This window comes from Toxoplasma gondii, chromosome V (genome assembly GCF_000006565.2).
Source record: "Toxoplasma gondii ME49 chromosome V, whole genome shotgun sequence".
In the NCBI taxonomy this organism is placed as follows: Eukaryota; Apicomplexa; class Conoidasida; order Eucoccidiorida; family Sarcocystidae; genus Toxoplasma; species Toxoplasma gondii.
This window is the reverse complement of record NC_031472.1, coordinates 560,292-579,725: the sequence shown is the minus strand read 5'-3', so window position 1 is coordinate 579,725 and position 19,434 is coordinate 560,292. Positions and strand designations below refer to the sequence as shown.

The 19,434-nt window shown below is 49.7% G+C and overlaps 2 protein-coding genes across 2 annotated transcripts; both read left to right on the top strand.

Annotated features, from left to right (window-relative positions):
• Positions 1 to 932: 932 nt before the first annotated feature.
• AAH2 (aromatic amino acid hydrolase AAH2) lies at positions 933 to 5,751 on the top strand (the record flags this gene model as incomplete). Its single annotated transcript, XM_018779573.1, has 8 exons — positions 933 to 1,466; positions 1,778 to 1,851; positions 2,331 to 2,503; positions 3,030 to 3,161; positions 3,562 to 3,729; positions 4,328 to 4,503; positions 4,857 to 5,066; positions 5,521 to 5,751. 8 exons carry the CDS (start codon positions 933 to 935, stop codon positions 5,749 to 5,751), a joined length of 1,698 nt encoding a protein of 565 aa, XP_018637857.1.
• A 2,629-nt stretch (positions 5,752 to 8,380) lies between these two features.
• On the top strand, positions 8,381 to 14,627 carry TGME49_287500 (T complex chaperonin, putative). The gene is made up of 11 exons (XM_002371996.2): positions 8,381 to 9,048; positions 9,674 to 9,803; positions 10,001 to 10,200; positions 10,646 to 10,790; positions 11,098 to 11,301; positions 11,831 to 12,090; positions 12,384 to 12,449; positions 12,835 to 13,092; positions 13,311 to 13,422; positions 13,725 to 13,988; positions 14,311 to 14,627. The coding sequence occupies exons 1-11, from the start codon at positions 9,046 to 9,048 to the stop codon at positions 14,337 to 14,339; spliced, it is 1,671 nt and encodes a 556-aa protein (XP_002372037.1). The 5' UTR covers positions 8,381 to 9,045; the 3' UTR covers positions 14,340 to 14,627.
• Positions 14,628 to 19,434: the final 4,807 nt, after the last annotated feature.

Sequence of the window (19,434 nt, the reverse complement as noted above, 5' to 3'; positions counted from 1 at the left end):
AATAACTATAGAGCCAGAAGCAATTCCTACCACAGCCTCGAATGCCCAGTCCGTTCCGAGGAAGCACACGGTCGTTCATACGGTTAGACCTCTCGGACAGTGTCAGGCTTTTCCGCTAGAAATGACATCGACTGTAGCAGTCCTTCTCCCCTGCTTACAAGCAATACTGACCACTTCGAACGTTTTTCTGAAGTCACCGATTCGCGCGTCTCTCATTTCGCGTGTTACGTTCTGCGATCTCCGCATTGCGCGGGCAAATGCACAGTGACATCTATCTAAACCGTTTGGTGCTGGTGCCTGTTTAACGTTTCACTGACGGATCAGCCAGGGAGCAGGTAAGACGTTTACGGGGTGAGCCAATTTTCGGGGAAAACAAGTTGAGCCGTTGTGATAAGGTGGCCGGCGAAGACAAGTTGCGGGGGTATCCTTTCTTTGTTGGTGCGAGCAGTTACCGCCGCGCATCAATGGGGAGCGGCCACAACTAGCGAGAAGTCTCGATTGTCGATGCGCTTGTGGTACTTTTTCTCTTCTGCCGTTGAGAGGTCTTACAGACAACTTTTTCCGCACAGTTCCGTGCCTAGAGGCAGAATATGCTCAAATAAGGCCACCCCAATTCTCAATTGCAGCACACCGGCTCGGTACAGGGAGATGAGGATCTACGCATTTGGCCTATGACGTACAGATGTGTTACGACAGGTAGTCTCTTCTCTTCTTGCAAAGTGCATCATCTGCTAGTCTACCAAAGCCACGAACGCTGTCTCTTAACTCAGATTTCCTGCAGCCTTGCCTAATGCTTTGGATACGAGATCCCTTTCCATTGTATAAGTTCCGTGTGTGTGCGGTTCCTTGTCTAACACCTTTTTATGAAAGAAGGACCACAATCGCCATCTTGTTTCCGTATGTCTCCGATCACCGTAACGCATTCTAAATCGATGTCTCTATCCACCGCGCTGCGTGCACACGTGACACTACGGGGTCTCCTCTCCCGAGCCTGTTCTGCTGTCCCCCAAGAATCTGTAGCAGCGATCAATTGCCCGCAGTCCCGTTTCTCTGCATTTGGCTGTGGACTGTTTCGCCTGTCCTGTCAAAACAAAGCTCTTTCCTTGCCAGCAACGTTTCACATTTCAGTGGCACGATGCCAGAGAGAGGAACGACGCCGAACTACGTTGCAGGGACGTCCCTTTGTCGCGGCGAGGGAGTTTGCCTCCTCTGTTGCCGAATCGACAACCACTGCCAATGGCGCCATTCTTACTTGCAGTTTCTCGGAGGGAAGGGAAGGGACAAGGGAAGATCCTCTACGGACACGCTCCCCGCAGCAGACAAAAGTGCAAGGCAGAACTTCGGACGGTGTAGCAAGCGGTGGCGCCACCGAAGGCCCGAGCACGAGAGCATCAACACGAAGGCTGTCGATCAATAACGTTTCCTGTCAAATCGAAGACCGAGTGGGCTCTATTTCTGAGTTGGCTGTAAGCCTGCACGATTTTTTTGAATTGACTGTTGTCCTACGGACAAAGACGGCTTGAACACAACTGCGCGTCCTTCCGAGTTGTGTTTTTATCTGGTTGGGAAGGTCACTTTTTGTTGCACTTTCTCTCTCTAGGATGCAGGGAACAGTGGGAGAAGAATGAATACGAAACAGTAGAGGGAGTCTGCAACGCGACATGTTTCCTTCTGTGGCATAAATATGTGTGCCCACCTACAGCCCACTTGTCTACGTTCATCAACGGGCTCCCCTTCCTCATGCTCGGTTCTATTTTCTTCTGACTGCATGTGACAGGCCATTTTCGCTGCGTACAATGTGAACATCACTGAGATTAGGAGCTCTCCGGATCCTCTGGATCTACGGAAGATGTGAGTATTTGGAAACTGAGACCCTGCGGCTGTGTAGGGTTAACAAGGTCGATGAACGTATCTCACCTCTCTGCACAATTGGCTGCAATTGTTTTTTAAAATTGTGTGATTTTGAATTCGTACATCCAATAAGTAGGAAGATGAACGAAGTTTTCACAGGGTTGAGAAAATTCTGGTTGTCATTGGTGTTTCATTATATGTGCTGTTGTTTCCGTTTTCTCTCATTCGTCCACTCCGATCACTAAGTCGGCTGCATTTTAATGTTTTGATTTCCTGATCGGAGATTCTCTCTCTTGCCTGCATCTGCGGTTTGCGTGTCATGCACTCCGGTATAGACCCGTCGTCAGCTCATTTTCTCTCTTTGCATGTAAGAGTTTTTCGCGTCCATTTCTCGTGTCGTCTGTCTGCTCTCTGTGTCGCCCGTGATTTCCTCTTTCTCCATCTGGTTGTCACAAGTCCCATGTGTGATTTTTTTGTAGGACTGTTTCCATCAGCTTCGAGGGAGAATGGGAATCAGAGAATGCCACGCAGTTGATTGACAGACTGGGGTCGTACTGTGTGGCGTTTACTCGCGGGGCGCCAGCGGATGTCCCGTGGTTCCCTCGGTCTCCAGAAGACCTCGATCGCATTGCTTCCCACACTCTTGACGCGGGTATGTCGTACTCCAGGAAAGCCAACTTTTTCTGGGAAGTCGTGTCGGAGACAATTTACTTGTACATAGTTAGCTGAAGTGTCACCAGTATATCGACAGACTGACACGATGACCAGAGAGTTACATGCTTAATCGACCTGCACATGGGCGTCTAGTGGGTGAGGCGAGATGCGCAAGACAAGGATTTCATTCTCACGCTGATGGAGGTGGGTGGATGTATGGTCTGTAGCTGGCTCACTTGGGCACGGGCTAGAAACAGTGTGTACGCACAGATGGAGAGGGAACACACATGAAAACACGAATAGAAGAGGGCCTGTTGCAAGAGGTAGGTGAACTGATGAAGGCCTGTGAAGAGTAGGTGGATCGAGTTGTCTCAACCATACTTGTCGTCTGTTTCGGGGATTTTCTTTCTCTCCTCTGCGCTGCTCTATGTCTCTCGCTGCCATCCTTTCCTTTACTTATATGTCGTCCGCGCGTGTAGTTAGCGCTCAATTTCTCTGCTCTATTCGGTCTCTCTTTCAAACAGGCAAAGACCTTGAGGCGGACCACCCTGGTTTCCACGACGTCATTTATCGCAAGAGACGTCAAGAGATTGCATCGTGCGCAGAAAATCATAAAGCCGGACGGGCAGTTGGAATTATCGACTATACACCACGAGGTGCGTAAGGCCATGAGACATCCAAATACACATGCATATTCGCCGGGAAGGAGTCCTTTTCCATGGTACTCGTGATTGCTGTTGCTGTGGCGTTCACTGGTATTCAAGACCCTTTTGTGTCTCGAAGGCAGGAGCAGTGATGGGAAGACCCGAATCTTTCCAACAAGGGAATGCAACGAGGTGATGATTAAGTGGCCTGAATAACATTCCCCACTTTTGGCGTTTTTTCCTTTTTCTTTGCGGATTCCTCCCGGTGTCCGTTGGGTGTTTCCTCCTGTTCACGGCCACCAGCTAAAAAGAGTGATTAGAACCGGATCATCCATTGGCTCTTTCGAGATGTCGTTTCCCCTCTTTCCTGTCCTTTTCCAAATTACATTTCTTCTTCGTCTCCTTTCTTCAGAAACGGCGACGTGGAAACACGTGTGGGGCATCCTGACGGATCTCTACCCCACTCTAGCTTGCAACGAATACAACGAAGTGCTGGCAGGTTTGAGGGATGCTCGTGTCTACGGGCCGGACACAATTCCTCAGGTTGCAGAGGTCAATGAGTATATCAAGGCCAAAACAGGTGCGGTCGCACGGCGCTCGTCCACATTGGTCGTGAAACAAGCAATACACCCGCGCAGACGTGTAACCATAGATCAGTATATGCCTATATAGAATTGCCACTGCATATATGTGCCTAGCCAAAAACGGTAACCTGATGCTGCGCGCGAAAAGGACGAAAAGTTGTTTCTCATGAGCGCAAAGGACAGATCGTCTTCCCCGAACGCTTACACTGTCGTATGGTAGGCGCTTGGCTGCGCAGCAATCTCGAGCGAAAGAGGAAGTGCCTCTAACTTTAACTCACGTAGGGACTCAGAAACATGCAATCAACCAGCCTCAAACGTGCCTGCACGCTTGGGGCTTCTCTCGAGACGCGAATGATCTGGTTGCTCTGTTGGTGGAAACGTTCGCCCTCCTGTGCTTCGTGGTGGTGAAGAAACGCATGCGCTCTGACGGGCGTTTTGGCTCCCGATGCCCGTGATTTTGTTCGCCCTCAGCTTTCTGTGATTGTATCGCTGCTCCTGCTAGCACGACATATCTGTCTGTTTCGTCTTTGTCAACAAGTGCTCCTTCGCGCCCATGAGAGCCTTCTGCTCTTGAATGTCTTCTTTTCTGTTCAGGCTTTACACTGAGACCCGTTCCAGGCCTTCTGTCGGCCAGGGACTTCATGAACGCGCTCGCGTTCCGCACATTTTTCTCAACTCAGTACATTCGGCACCACTCGGCTCCTCTGTACACTCCTGAGCCGGATGTCGTACACGAGCTCCTCGGCCACGCCCCTCTGTTGGCAAATCCGGTATGCACTAACCGGTACTTTTTTGTTTTAGCGCGTTGCTCTATCGCTGTTTGGTGACACAACGATTTCATTTCGCCAATGAGTTGCTGTAACCACAGTGCATCCGCCGCTAGTGTCTGCTCTGCTCGCGCGCCACCGTAATGTGGGATATGGGAGAGCTCTGACTTACACACGTTCCTTTTTGACGGTCTAGGAGCTTCCTCAAGAGCATGATTTACTCGCCAGACTGCTGCTCGCCGCACCACATAAAGTCGCGCAGACTGACTGATATTCAGGCGACGTTTGTGTATACGCATGCTCAACGTGCTCATTTAGATATACATACATGTGCGCGTGTTTCGGTATCTTTGCAGGATTTTGCAGATTTTTCGCAACTTCTCGGGCTCGCGTCTCTAGGGGCTTCAGAGGAAGACATTGCCCGACTCCAGCGTTTGTACTGGTTTTCAGTCGAATTTGGGCTGCTATGCAATCCGGGAAATGAAATGGAATTGGCTGCATATGGCGCAGGATTGCTCTCCTCACCAGGGGAACTCCGACACTCGACCTGTCCTACGAATGGGAAAGTATGTGAAGAGCGCACCAGGCGGCACTAGAATGTTCATCTCCATTGTGTGCACCTTTCACTCTCAATTAGGTTACGTTCCGCACGCCAGCACAGAATCACCGCCGCTGTTTATACTGTTGCCATCACCAAGCACTTCCCCTTGTTCGTTGTGCGACTCTGTGTATTGTTTCATGGTGTCCATCTATCTGGTTGCTTTTTCCTTTGCGACATTGTATTTCTTACGGTTGCAGGCTCTCTCTGCTTCTGTCTTTTTCTGTCCGTTCCTTGGCTCCCTGTCCATGAAGGCACACACCAGCATTACTCGGATTAAGCAATATCCCGGATTCTCCACCGTCACTGAGAAATGCTTCGTTGTTCATGTGCTGTGTGTTTGATGCGTGCTGGCGTCTTCTGCTGGATAGGTGAGCTTGATTCGCCGCTACTCGCTTTCCTCTTTTCTCTGTTCCTATCAGCTCGAGGTTCGTCAGTGGCGCCCTGAGGACGCAGCACAGCAAGACTTTCCGATCACCACGTATCAGCCTGTCTTGTTCGTCGCGGAGAGCTTGAAAGATGCGCGTGACAGTCTTCTTCGGTACATCCAGAATCACATCCACAAGCCTTTCGCAACGAGATATGACAACGCAACTCGGACACTGCACGTTTCAACTGATGTACATATGCCTCCTGTCTCCCTCAAGATCTAGACCAGACACTGTATCTCTACTTTGCATTCGCTGCACAAACGGGTGTGTATACATAGACTTGTGCCTGGAACTGCGCATAAATTGATATGGATGCGCGCACTACTATTTGTTTTTTACTGCATCGTGCACATGCTTAGGGGAACGATTGTTGTGTTCAAAGTCGTCGTCCCCTGCGATTCGCGGGTCAGCAACTGCGACTAACTTCATACCCCCCTCTAACTGTGTTTATGTGTGTACGGGGAGACACGTTGAGGCGCGATTATGATGTCTGGTCTAGCGAAGTAGCTCTTTTGGGAACGTAGTGTCAATAAGTAACCCTGCGGTTTTCCTATTTGTCCGCCCTCTCCCTAGCAACCATGATAGAAAACGCCGGGTCTCTGTGGTTGACTGTACTGCGTGGAAGTCTTCATACACGTGGATGCAGATATCGATGGATGTATGCAAGCATGTATGTATCCATATTGAGACACATATCTATGCACGCATTATTTCCATGTATGCGTCCTCTCGTTTTGCCCGCACTCTGTCCCTGGGAATCTGTTTTGTATGCGAGCGGGGTTATATTTCACGAGGAAGCTGGCTTTCCACTGGCTGTGCAGAAACTCCCTTTTATCGTATACACGTTTCGAGATATCAGAACAACAGCGGTCCGTCTCTTTTATGAAACGTATGTTCTCGTGTGAGTGTGCATCCTGTTTAACTGATTTGTTCATTCACGTCTAGATGGGTATAGCGAACGACATAAGTATATACTGCACCTGTACAATTTTTGCATATGTATGTTCTATACCTGGAAGCGTTGTGGCTCAGGCCGGTGCATGTGTGTCGAGAAAATCGCGCTCATGGACATGAGCAACTCTTTAGCAACGCGGCCGGCGATGTCCTCTACTGTAAAAGATCTTCATGACACACTGGTGTGAAAAAACGGGCACATCACAGCTTGTATCTCTCACTGCTTCTTTCCAGGGGCAAAGACGCCTCTGTCTTGTGAGGGAAACCACGAAGAAGCCGTGACTCATTTTTCGCTTTTCCATCGGCAACATCACTTGTTCGTTGCCATCTGGTAGCTAGACATTTTCGCAGGCGTCTGTTTTCTTGACTAGATATCTGTGCTTCTGTGTTCCACTTCTGCGTCCCGTCAGGAGAAAGAAGAGACAAAACCTGACGGGAGCGATGAGAGATTGAAAAGCAGAATGACCAAGAAAAGAGAGAAGAGGGAAGTGGAGTTGAAAACATGATGTGGCAACACGAAGTGGCAGGGAGCAGAGAGTGAAAGAGTAGGAAATAGCGGCAAGCAGATACAGTCAAGCGAAGGAAATAATCAGAGCGAAGTGGACAGAAACACACAGATACTCTTGAGTGATTATCAAACGAATGAAAACCATATTGGTGGACGAAGGCTGCTGACCACTAAAGAGTGAGTGTGATGCTCAAATACAGACGGTTAAGAGACACAGTTTCTTCTCTTTTGTCACCAAGGGTTTCTCAAACCCATTCGATGTCTGCTCCGAGCTTGTCTGTACAAAAATTCCCGAAGAAAAAAATCCTCGTCTTCGCGCTCTGTCGTCACTTGGAGTATCAGAGAGCACAGCAACGGGGCGGCTCGCATTCTTCTTTCTCCCTCTTCCTTAGTGACTTCCCCTTTGCTGATGTTGTTCCTCCTGTCTATCTTTTGTCTTGGTGTCTCCCACTATCTTCTGCATGTGCTGCGGGCCCGCTTGTGACATCTCTTGTTCTCATGTTGCCATTGAATTTCTGACATGACACAACTGTTATTGTGGGTGTACTAGATTTTTATTAATAAAAGTATAATCGTACATATTTTATCTGTGTTGTGTACGTTTTTTCTGCTCTTGATGAGACGTGTATTGCTGAAGTCTGTCCGAATTCAGCTTGGATTAGGCAGGTGTGTTCGAGCGCCTGAGTCATGGACGTGTCAACCGCGTCGTATCCGTAGGTATATCTCGTGCTGTCCGACCAGTTCTTCCCGCACCATTGCCTCTGTCAACGTTCTTTTCGGGAACTGAAGAACATTTTTCAAGCATAAGTAAGAATGTAACTCTTCAAGAGAGTATCCGTCTACCCTTTTGACCACCTCAATTCGGTTCTTCTGTTGTAACTTAGAGAAAGACATCCCACTCTGTCCACCTCCTACCCTCGTTCCAGAGATCTCATTTTGAGTGGAATCGCTGCGCGATGCCACATCAAGAAGAAAGAACTCTGGTCCGGTGACACGCAAATCGTACAAGACATCTTTGACGCTGACTAGTTGTAGGTACGTCTACACGTACAACAGAAATTGCCGATTCCGCCAAGACGCCGAAAATTCTCACGACGGCACCGACGGAGAGACACGGATGAACACACGGGGAAAACAAATTTGCCGATATGACGATCCCCTCAGTAAGCACAGGACAATGGCAATTTGTATCATGATTTCTTAAACTCATCGGGTGTGAAAGGCCCGCATGTGCATGCACATTTTTTAAAAACCAGACTCAGTCAGAGGAGCCCTATACTACCTCTTGCATGTGGAAGACGGAAGACACACGGTGAGAGCACGCTGCGCACAGGTGGGAGCACAGAGGACGAGGCAGAGGGGAGGGCGAGAAGAGGTGTGTAGTATCTTCCTTTCTTCTGCTGTTTTCTTTCTTTGTTCGCGCCTCTTGTTTTTGTGTTTCAGTGTCGGTGCTTGTGGGAGTGAGCGTCGCGGATTCCTGACTGTCGGAGTGTCTGTCTCTCTTCAGCTGTATCGGGATTTGTTTTCCTCGCCCATCTCCACGACCGGAACACGAGCGTCCGTAGAGTCGTGCGGAGTGGAAGAACAACGTCAAGATCTGTTTTTGATGCTGCGAGAAAACGCACAGGGATTTTCCCGCTCCTCCATCTCTCCACTAACATCTGAACACTCCCTCTACTTGTCCGAAGGAAATCTCGTCACCTTCGCACGTGTGTGCCACGTGTCTTCCTGCATGCACTGGGTGACTCATCCGAATTCTTTCTTCTGTTCTTCTTCCCCCAACTTTCCTTCCCATCCCCCTCCTTCGAAATTCGCTTCTTCGCATATTCTCTCGCGTAGTGTTTTTCCGCCTTCCCTCCCCTCACCCTGAGTTCTTTCTCTTCACCCCTCCCGTTCTTCTCTACTCGTTTCTCCCGACTGCTTCAGCAGCTGTCCGAACACACACGCGATTAACACAGAGCAAGAACCAGCGTCTTTCTTTAACGCGGCGCCTAACTGCAGCTGCTGCCTCGGAGCTACTTCCTCTGCCATCGGTCTCCGGTTTATCCACCGAAATGGTGAGACACCATGCTTCTTTCCGCTTACGTCATCGAGGCTGACCGGGGCCAGGGGCAGGGCCGAAAAATGTCGTTTTTTCTGTTGCTACTTCTCCTGCTTCTCTGGATTCTCTTCCAATAACTGACTGTCGGCCTGCACACGAGAAACACACTCGCTTGGCTCGATTTTTGGTGGCGCATATGGATCTTCGCAGCAAAGAACTAAATCACGCATCCAGACATGCATATATGTATATATATATATATATATGTGAATGTGATAAGATGCTTACGCTGAGTTTGGCGGGTACGTATGTTTGCTTACTGTTCCTGTCGCGTCGAGGAGTCGACGTGTCAGTCGCCTCCGTTCAGACGTTTCTCTTTTTGTACCACCTGGTGTGGATTCCCTTCGAAGACGAGCAAAAGACGACAAGTGCATCTGCACGGTAGTCTTCGTCCTTCCCCCCTTCTTGTGGCGCCTGAAGAAGGCGTGTACACCTGAATCGCCAAGTCCGAATCCACGTGTTCGCATATATATATATATATATGCATTTATGCATTTTTGTCGAGATTGAATCCGAAAAGTAAGGAGCCTCTTTGGGTTTTTATTTTCTCGTGTTGCCGTTTCGCGTGTTTTCCTTTGCAGTTCGCAAACCGATACGGCCTCTCGGGCCTCCTGAAGGAAGGCCATCGGAGCTTCACCGGGATCGATGAGGTAACGGCCAAGAACATCGACGCCTGCAAGGCGCTCACCGATCTCACTCGTACATCTCTCGGTAAGTGTTTTTCTGTTTGGTTCGGACGTATGCAGCACAGAGAGTATCCTTGTGCCGTGCAAGCGTTAAATCAGGGCCTGCAGACTGCTGTGTTGCAGAACCTGGCCGATCTGAAGGCGTCTCTTCTGTCCTCGAGTTTCTTCGAAGGTGTGTGCACGACTCTCGAACGGCGTCTGTGGCGTGCTCCGTTTTGACAGGGCCAAACAGTTTGTCAAAGTTGGTCGTAACTTCGCTCGGGAAGCGAATCGTGACTGCTCACACCTCTCTGATCGTGAAGGAACTCGAAGTCCAGCACCCCGCGGCCAAGATGCTCGCCATGGCGGCAGAGATGCAGCAGCAGGAGTTTGGCGGCGCCGTCAATCTCCTACTCGTCTTCGCTGGCCAGCTTTTGGCACAAGTAAGAGAACGGCCGAAGGCGCACACCTGGAGAGAGAAACGGCAGCAAAAGCGAGCGAGGACAGTCTGCTGCATTAAAGGTGCAGATGCCGTGCCTGCTGTGTCACGAGTTGTGGGTCATAGGAGTCAGGCGCTCACTGGTGTGTTTGTCGTTATGCGTGCGCCACACCAACGCGACGCGAGTCAAAAGCTTGTAAGCCGGGTTTGGTGGGGAAGGAGAGAACGTCTTGTGGCACATCTCTCTTCTTTTCTGTTTTTTATTACTGGCTGTCATGTACACGATCCGTTTTTCGGTTGCCTGGTCGTTAGCTGTGTTTGTCGACTTCACATGGCCATCTTGCGGTCATCCGTCCGCGTCGAGCGTTGTGGCTCTGGCTGTCTCTTCAACAGTTTCGTGTGCTCTGTGTGTCACGCTTCGCGGTTCTTATCTCCGCATCCGTATTCAGGCGGAGTATCTCCTCAAGCAAGGTCTACACCCAAACGACGTCGCGCGAGGCTACGAGATGGCCGTCGCCAAGTTGCCTGCTTTCTTGGAAGAGAGCGTGTGCTACACGCTCAAGAGTCTGAACGATGAACAGGCTCTCGCTGAAGGTAAAACGAGGCGCCTGCATTCGCGGCGACCCATAGGCGATGTTGTGTAGAGTGGATCTACCCTTTCACATTTCTGCGTTCCCACTCGTAGAGGAGATGGCTGTCTCAATGAAGCACCCCACTGCACACTGAGCCCGCTTTTGCGAAGGGTTTTGCATCTGCCGAGAATCCGAACACAAATGCTTTTCATGCTTCATGTTTGGTTTCGCTTTCCTCTCGTTCTCTGTCGCTGCGGGTGTACGCGTTGTTGGGGTCTTCACTCGTAGGACCTCGTGATTGTCCGTGTGGGCTTCTAATTTCTTTCCAGTGCTCGAGTCGACAGTGGCGACCAAGCCCCTGTGCACGGAGGGCCGGCTGCACAAGCTCGTCGCCCAGGCAGCCGCGATGGTCATGCCTCCCAACAACCCAAAAGACTTTGATGTAGAAAACATTCGAGTTGCTAAGCTGACTGGAGGAAGACTGTCGCAGTCGGTTGTTCTCAAGGGAATGGTCGTCACAAGACCTCCCAGCGGTAAGCCATTGCACGGACGTTTTTCAAATTTTTGCAGGGATCCCAATGATGAAAAATGTGTGTAAACCGAGTGTTGCTCTCCTAGTCCTCGATTGAGCATACGCCGTTGTACGGCTGCCACTCTGTTTTCGTCTGTATTTTGTCTCTCTCTTGCAATTGCAAGGGATAGTCTTTGATGTGCGAATTGCTTGACAAGCCACGGTTTAATGGTGCCGTCTGTGTTACCAGTCTTTTTCTAAGCAAATGGAGAGCCAGAGATGAGACAACGATCCCCAGGCCTACATGTAGAGGGGCATATTATCTGTAGATGCATATCGTTTCACTTGTGTACTTTTCTTTTTATTTTCTGCACACATTCGCGCGTGTTCTTAATTTCGGATGGGAAGAGTGGAGGGTGTGTTTTTGTGGGTACGGGGAGCGGAAAGGAGAAGCAGCGATGTTTCCTTGTGTGCTTTAATATCGCTAAATCAGTCTTGTGTTGCATCTGGCTTTCTGCTGACTCTCTTTGCGACTCTTGCTTGATCTCCAGGAAGTGTGGAGAGCAAGCAAAACTGCAAAGTCATGGTGCTCGGCTGCGGCCTCGAGTGCTCGACGACTGAGGCGAAGGGAACGGTCCTCGTGCACAATGCCGAAGAACTCAAAAATTTTACGAAGGGAGAGGAGAGACAAATGGAGGAAATCATCAAAGGAATCAAAGACGCAGGCGTCGAAGTCATAATTGTTCACGGAGGAGCAATCAGTGACGTTGCACAGCACTTCTGCAACAAATATGATATCCTCACACTGAAGGTAAACACTCTTCGTGTAGGCACACACCGATGTGTATGGCTTTTATTTCTGTCTCAGTGTAGAGAGGGAAGGACGCATGTGTGCAGAGATCTGTGCGTGTGTGTGCTTGTGATGATTTCACGTCGCTTTCTCGGGTTCAGCTGAGCTCACAAAAGAAATTTCCCTTGGTATATTGGACGGTCGAACGCAGCAGCGTATTTCGTCCCCTGGAGCTCAAAGAGGTGTACACGTTCGCGCTTTCGTTACCTTGTGTGTGTTTCCTTCCGGATTTCCTTGTGTACACATGTATCCAGATCCAGTCCAAGTTTGAGACCCGCCGCCTCTGCAGGGCCCTCGGCGCGACCGCAGTCGTTCGGCTGGTAAGGCTCCACACCAGAAGGTTTCCAGATGAAGACCGGTCCAAGCGGGGCACAAATTCGCAAACAGCAGGCAACATGGGGAACCAAAGAACCTTACTGGGTGTCGTGTCTTCTCTCCGTGTTGTTCGTGATTTTTTTTCCTTTAATCATTTGTGAAAGAGTTGTCCACTTCACGAAAAGAGGAGGGCTATTCTATTTCTCGTTCCGTCCCACTCTCGATCGTACTCCCAGCATGATGTAATACCGTTTCTTCGTTCCCCTCTCCGTTTTCTCTCTTCCCGTCTTGTGCGCATTGTCTCCCCGGAGAATGTGCATACTTTTTCGCCGTTGCCATTGAAATCACGGTTTACATTCAGCTCTGACGGGTGTGTTTTTCCGTTCTCAGGGTGTCCCTACGCCGGAGGAATTGGGTTCGTGCCTCTCCATTACCGTGTCTGAAATCTCGTCCAAAAAGGTTACCAACATCCTGACAAAAGACTCGCGCGTATGCACAGTCGTCCTACGGGGCAGCACTCCGTCAGTCCTCGATGAAGCGGAAAGGGCGATCGATGACGCTGCCAACCTGGTCAAGGCTCTGACACAAGATCCTCGTCTCGTCGCTGGAGCAGGCGCAGCGGAAATGGAGATGTCCAGGAAGTTTGCGGTGAGAGGAGAAAACGACTGTCATGTTTCTGGATGAAGTATACGTGAGCCTAAATGCGTCCGTAATATCTGCGTAAACAGGGGATGTGGTGGCCATGTAGCAATACAGTTGTATATATTAGCATAGGCGATCTCTATCGTGTCTCTCTCCGGTGCCCTGTTGTATTCGCTCTTCCCCTTTACCTCCTTCGTTGTTCTGTGTCGCCTTTTCTCGCGTAGGCATTCGGCGCTACGCTGCCAGGCGTGGAGCAATATGCAGTTTTGAAATTCGGCGAGGCCTTCGAGATGATTCCTCGCCTTCTCGCCGAGAGCTCCGGTCATAGCGGCACTGGTGAGCAAACAATGGGAGCTGAAAGGCGAGTCTTTTTGAAAGCACAAATCTCAGAAGAAAATGAACGGCGAAGGTGCGACGCAGTGGCGCACAGACAAACATGAATATGTATGCATACAATATATGCGTAAACATGTAGAAATGTTGCATTGTTGGGATGTTCATTTGCACAGCTCCCAGTCCGTGAACCCTACGTAATGTTTTCAAAGCATGCATGCATGCGTTTGTGTAGAGTTGCAGACGCAAGTCGGGTAGTGTGTGTTAAAAGTGCGTGGTTGTGGTAATTGTGAATCGTTTTTCAGAGGCTTTGGCAGCTCTGCATGCGGCGCATGGCCAGGGCCGCGTTCACGAGGGTGTGAACACAGATATCAGTGTATCCTACCCGTCATTCAAGAGCGCGGCGGCAGCAAGCGCTCCTTCGTTGACAATCAATGCTGTTGAAAAGAAAATCTACGACCATCACAAGATGAAGCAGTGGGCATTACGTCTAGGCGCAGATGCTGCACTGACAGTTCTACGCGTCGACCAAATCATCATGGCCAGACCTGCTGGCGGGCCAGCGCCGCGTAAGTTTACGAAGGATTTCAGTTGTTCGGTGCGGGGGGGGGGGGGGGGGAAAGACGGCAAGAAAAGAGGAGGCGAAGATTGTCGGAATAAAAGGGAATGTGTATGCGACGTGGAAGTATCTCTGCAACATTGAGGAACCGAAGTGGGTGAGGATAGGGTGATAAGTGCCCTCGCCCAAAACGAATGCCAGTTGTATCAGCAGCGAGCAAATCGTCGTCTCATTTCGTTGACCTTTAAGCACGGTGTTTCAGTTTAGAATTTCTTTATTGCTTGACAGTTGAACGCCTCCTGGTTGTTTTCTGCACGTGACTGTGTGTTCAGGAGCCCCTGGCGCACCGGATCTCGACTAAACTCTTTCGTTATAATCGACACCAGAATCGCTTTTGTTTCAGTTCTCTAGATGCATGCAGTCACGGTGATCCTTTCTCACACGTTTCTTGACAGAAGGCGTTTTTCGTATGCCTCAATCCTTGAACGAAATGCAGAGTTGAGGAGAGCGAAGCTTTGGGGATGAGTTCGCTTGCTTCATCTCATGTGTTGAGACTGAGACGGACGCAACCTCTGTTTCTGTATTCTCCATCGTGCGTGACGGGACAGAGAGACAACCGGATGTAGGAGAGACGAAAACCATGACCGAGTTTCCGCTTTTCCTGATGACCCGCTGCTTTCTGCGATTGATGCTCACCGCCACTTTCTCTCTTAATTAGAAAAAAGGAAGCGCAAATGCTTCATCATGACGCCATACTAGATAGCTCATCGGACACCTGTATTGTACCGAGTTGGTCGATCGAACACCTTATCGTCTTTTTTTTTCGTTGCCCTGTCTCCACAAGAAGGCAAAATAGTCGTGATCGTCATATCATACTGCCTTCTCTAAGCACAGGGGATGTGTGAATTGTTGAGAATTAGATAGCGCTGAGGCACATGGTGTAGAAAGAATGTCGTAGTTTTCACATGAGAAGTAATTCACTCACAAAGCGAATGAAGGAGGACTGAGTCCATTTGTCTCAACAGCGCAGCTTGCGAAAGGGGGAAGGAAGAAGATCGAAAGTGATGACAGAGAGAGGGAAGAAAATCTTTTCCTGTAAGCTTTCTCCCGTGGTGACAGATCTCACATGTACACGTCAACGATGGTCTCACTTCTCTTCTCGAGCACGTTGAGATGGACGGTTTAGGACGATGGCTACCAGACACAAAACGGAAGTGGCCCTTGTGGTGTGTATGCTTCTTACACTGGACATGGCTTCTCTCGTCCTCGTTTTAACTGGCTTTGCTATTCTTTCTGACACTCATAAGACGGAATAACTAGCAGCTTGCAATCGACAAGCAGGTTCTGCGAATCCACTGAGTCCGCTACTTGCACGTTACACCCCCCGTCGATTTGAGGTCGATGACCACCGGTTTTGATCGAGTCGATGACTCGATGGTTGAACTCTTTTCCAGCATTCCAAACAAGGTTCGAGCTAACCCTGGGTATCACATAATGTTTCATGCACGTGTCCGTGACTGTGAAATTCCACCCTGTCGTTGCTTATTTGTGCTGACATACACAACTTTCTTTGAGGAGTCTGTATTTAGCCACGAATATCCTCGTTTTCCTGGGGCAGCGAGGGGAGTGGAGTGCAGTATTTCGTGTGAATGCATGCGAATACAACGACGGATGTAAGTAAATCTGATATATATACATATATGTATATACGTGTATACCCGAGTGTGGACTCACTTTTCATCTTTTATGAAGTGGCTATATTCTTCCTGTTTCCTGTTGCCTACACGGTGGAAATGGATGACGTTCCACTTCCCCGAAGATTTGATAGTCACGAAGCAGGAGACGTAGAACAGACAGACATGTCTTCGTTGATTGATATCTGGTGTGTATTGAGACGGGAAACTGCGGATTCCTCTAGAGATGGAACAGCAACTTAAGATACCACCCGCACATACGGAGAGGGCTACTTCAATTTCCTAGCTGCGAAAGTCAGCAAACTGCAAGACGGGCGTACGTTTCAAAGCAGTGACAGCACAGTTGCCACATTGTGCGATAGACTCACTTGCGAATTTTATCGTGAACTTTTTGGGATTGGAGCAGAGAAGTGTTTCCATTAACGCCCTTGGAGAATTGTGATATTTCCTAGTCGGCACCTCAAGTACTCTTGCAGGTCTCCATGGCCTGACATACGCTGCCTCTTGTAACAGATGTGTCACACATTTTTTCGGCATCGGATCCATAGACAACGATGCCCCCGGTCCATCTGCGGTTTCTTCCGCAAAGGCAATCCGGAATGAAATGGGGGCAGGATTCACCCTCTATCGAACGGATGCATTTTGGCGATTAGATGTTCTTGAGGAAAGGGTAGTCCCGACAGCAGACGAGGAAATAAATAACCGGGGGCGGCCCTGTCTAGCCAGCGACATGCACGGGTGAAAACCCCAACGTTTGCAAGATGCGAGTGACCTACCTTGACCCATTAACAAAACTGTTACCTGTCTCTGTGTTGACACATTTTGTTGCACTTGCTATTGGTGTGTCCTGGTTGTGGGAAATGAACAGTCTGATAGTCCATCATCGTATGAAACGTCGACTGGTACGTGGTCTTGCGAGCAGCGATTCAAACCTTCCTCTCGCAATCGAATTTTAAATTGGACAGTAGAACCACTTGTGTCACACATCGCAAATCCACTAGCCTTCATTTGTGGGCAATTATGCTGTGTTATATTACTGCCTTAACCGTTGTCCGCCACTTCACTTTCCAACGCGTGCATCGATTTGAGAGTTATCTCAAATAGGTCGCTCGAGAAAGATGCCCCTGTTGTATCTTGGTCCGTGAATGGTGAAGGAACCTGCTTCTGGTTTTTGAGAAAACACGAGATTCAGAAGTGATTCTAGGTGTTCTGCAGCTTTGTGGCCATGTGTTTTCCCTGGAGAGACCACGAGAACCTTCTACAACATAGTTGCTGAGATGCGACTCTCCAGGTTTGTATACAATATAAGCATGACAGCGTTGTTGCTAGCGTCGATAATCAATGGTATACAGATCCAAGCAGCGAACAACCAGAATTCCAAACCTGCCAGGGCAATGTCACCCACCAAAGATACCCTGCCAGATGATATCCGGCCATATCATGAGTCCTTGGCACACAGCGAGCAAGAATCCGAACGTGAACAATGGCAACAGCAAGGACGGCGTTGGCCTATCAATCATCTTTTTTCCTCACTAGAGAGGCTCATGGCAGCGGTCACTGAGTCCATCAGTTTTCATCACCAGACTGAAATCCCCTGGAATCGCGGATCGGGAAACGCAAGACTGTCGGTACATCGAGGTCGAGGCCTGTCGCAGGCGTCGCAGCATAGTCTGTCACATATACGTCACCAGAGTGGACGGCCGGGTGCGCTGCTGCACAATATGTGGACTCCTGCGGACAGGGGCACCCTATTCTTAGGTGGAAAAACGTATCCGCGTAGAAGTCGAGTGATATCCGAGACGAATAGATCTACTGGAGGTCATCCAGTACATGGATCAGGCCACTCCATTCCGGCGCCGCAGATGACCAGAGCCCCTAAAGAAAATTCCAAGATAACCCAAGACGCTCAAACGAGAGTCACGAGCTTGGAAAACAGCGAAGATGATCAATACTGGGGGGCTCGTACTCGCACTCCATTCTCGGCCTCTCCGACCCCCGATCACCCGACTGCTGGTGGTATGCTGCCACACGGACAAAGCAATATAAACAGGGATGTTCCTCTTGGTAAAAATTTTCGGCAAGATCCTGAAGGCTCAACGCACCAGGTTGGTATGGATAACGGCGCCTATTCTACAGCGGCAACAATGTTGGGCACGGTTACGTCGAAGAGCATGAGTGTGCTTGACCTTGGAATCGACGATATGCGGGTTTTGGCCGACACCCTATGGAAAACGCGCACTTCAGCTTACAGTGAGCGGTTGGAGGCAGCTGCGAAGGCTCGTGACGTACAGGACAAAAATTTCTACAGAGGGTTGAAACACATCAGCATGCAATCGTCTGAATGCCGCAGGAGAAACGAGATAAGAGACCTAGAAAGGTTGCAACGGCTGGAGAACGGTTTGAGGTTGACGCGACCTTCAGAACAGGATAGTGCAGGCAATGAACGAACCAGCAGGTCGAAAAGAAGAGCGCGAGGTCAGCAAGGGTCTTTAACCAGAGTTCGCGAACATACTCCGCACTCTGCAATGGATGAAGAAGAAACAGAGAGGAATCATCTGAAGAAATTGTCAACTACAGGCGCTGCGAGGAAGCCGGTCATCGGGAGCCATCAGCCATCGCGTAGTTCTTTTGAACGGAACGGTGAAAGATCAAGACCCTCCCCAATAATACACAGCAAAAGAAAACACGAGCTTCTGACACAGTCCCTTTTAGGAGAGTATCAGAAGAAGAAGGGGTCCAGAAATAAAGGAGAAACACCCCGGGTTGAACAATCTCATAATAAAAGCCCCAATGCGGCTTTAGAAATGGCCGTCTCAAAGGATACGCTACGCATGCGGCATAGCAAAAGTAAGGCGTCGACTACAACACCAGGGACGAAAGTAGCGACACACCGCCAGCAGCTGCAGCTTCAGACATCCAAGAGAATCGACAAAACCCGACCGTTGGTCCCGTCACCTGGAGTCGCCACCGCGCTGATGCAGAGCGTAGCTGAAACGCTCTTGTCTGATGCGTCAACTTCGGCTGCTTCTGATTCACCAGAAAAACAAAAAGTTCTTAATCTGGATGAAGAGGTGGAAACAGCATATCAACAGCCTGTATGGAGTGCTACAGGTGCAGAAGTGGATGGGAATCATCCGGGATCCACCCAGCAGCCTAGCGGGCGACGAATCGTCGAGGCTCAGGGTGGCCGTGTATCTGAATTCCTGCCTAATAGGAGCACAGAAAAGAAAGTTGAGCAGGACAGACATTCTGGCTTTGACCAGGCTGCGTCACAGTTTCCGAACGTGGAACAATCTAACGGTACCATATTAGGGCACGATATCTTTGACGCCCCTCAAAAACATCCACTAAATGAGGATCCTGCTCCCCCGTCTAAGATTCAGAGTAATACAACTTCTGGTGAATCTGCGTTTGGACGTGAGAATCCAACAGCTAGTGCTCGTCCCGAGCAAACAGGTTCTCCCGGGTTTGGTACAATCATAGATGCAGAGGGCGGCACAGAGACTGATGTCGGTCAGGACGCGGGGATGGATTTTGCCACAGAACTGTCCACTGGCTTACGGAGTATCGCCCCTGAATCGGTTGGAAGATGGTTATTGTCTTTACGTGGACCAGGCAGCGCATCGCTGCGTGGAACTTCTGGAAGCACAACATATCTAGAAGGATACCAGAAAAAAGAGCAGAACGCGAGCTATGCAACTGGACGGGCTGTTACCTTGATGGTGGCGATGGAAAATGCCAGATCTTCTGCACAACACATGG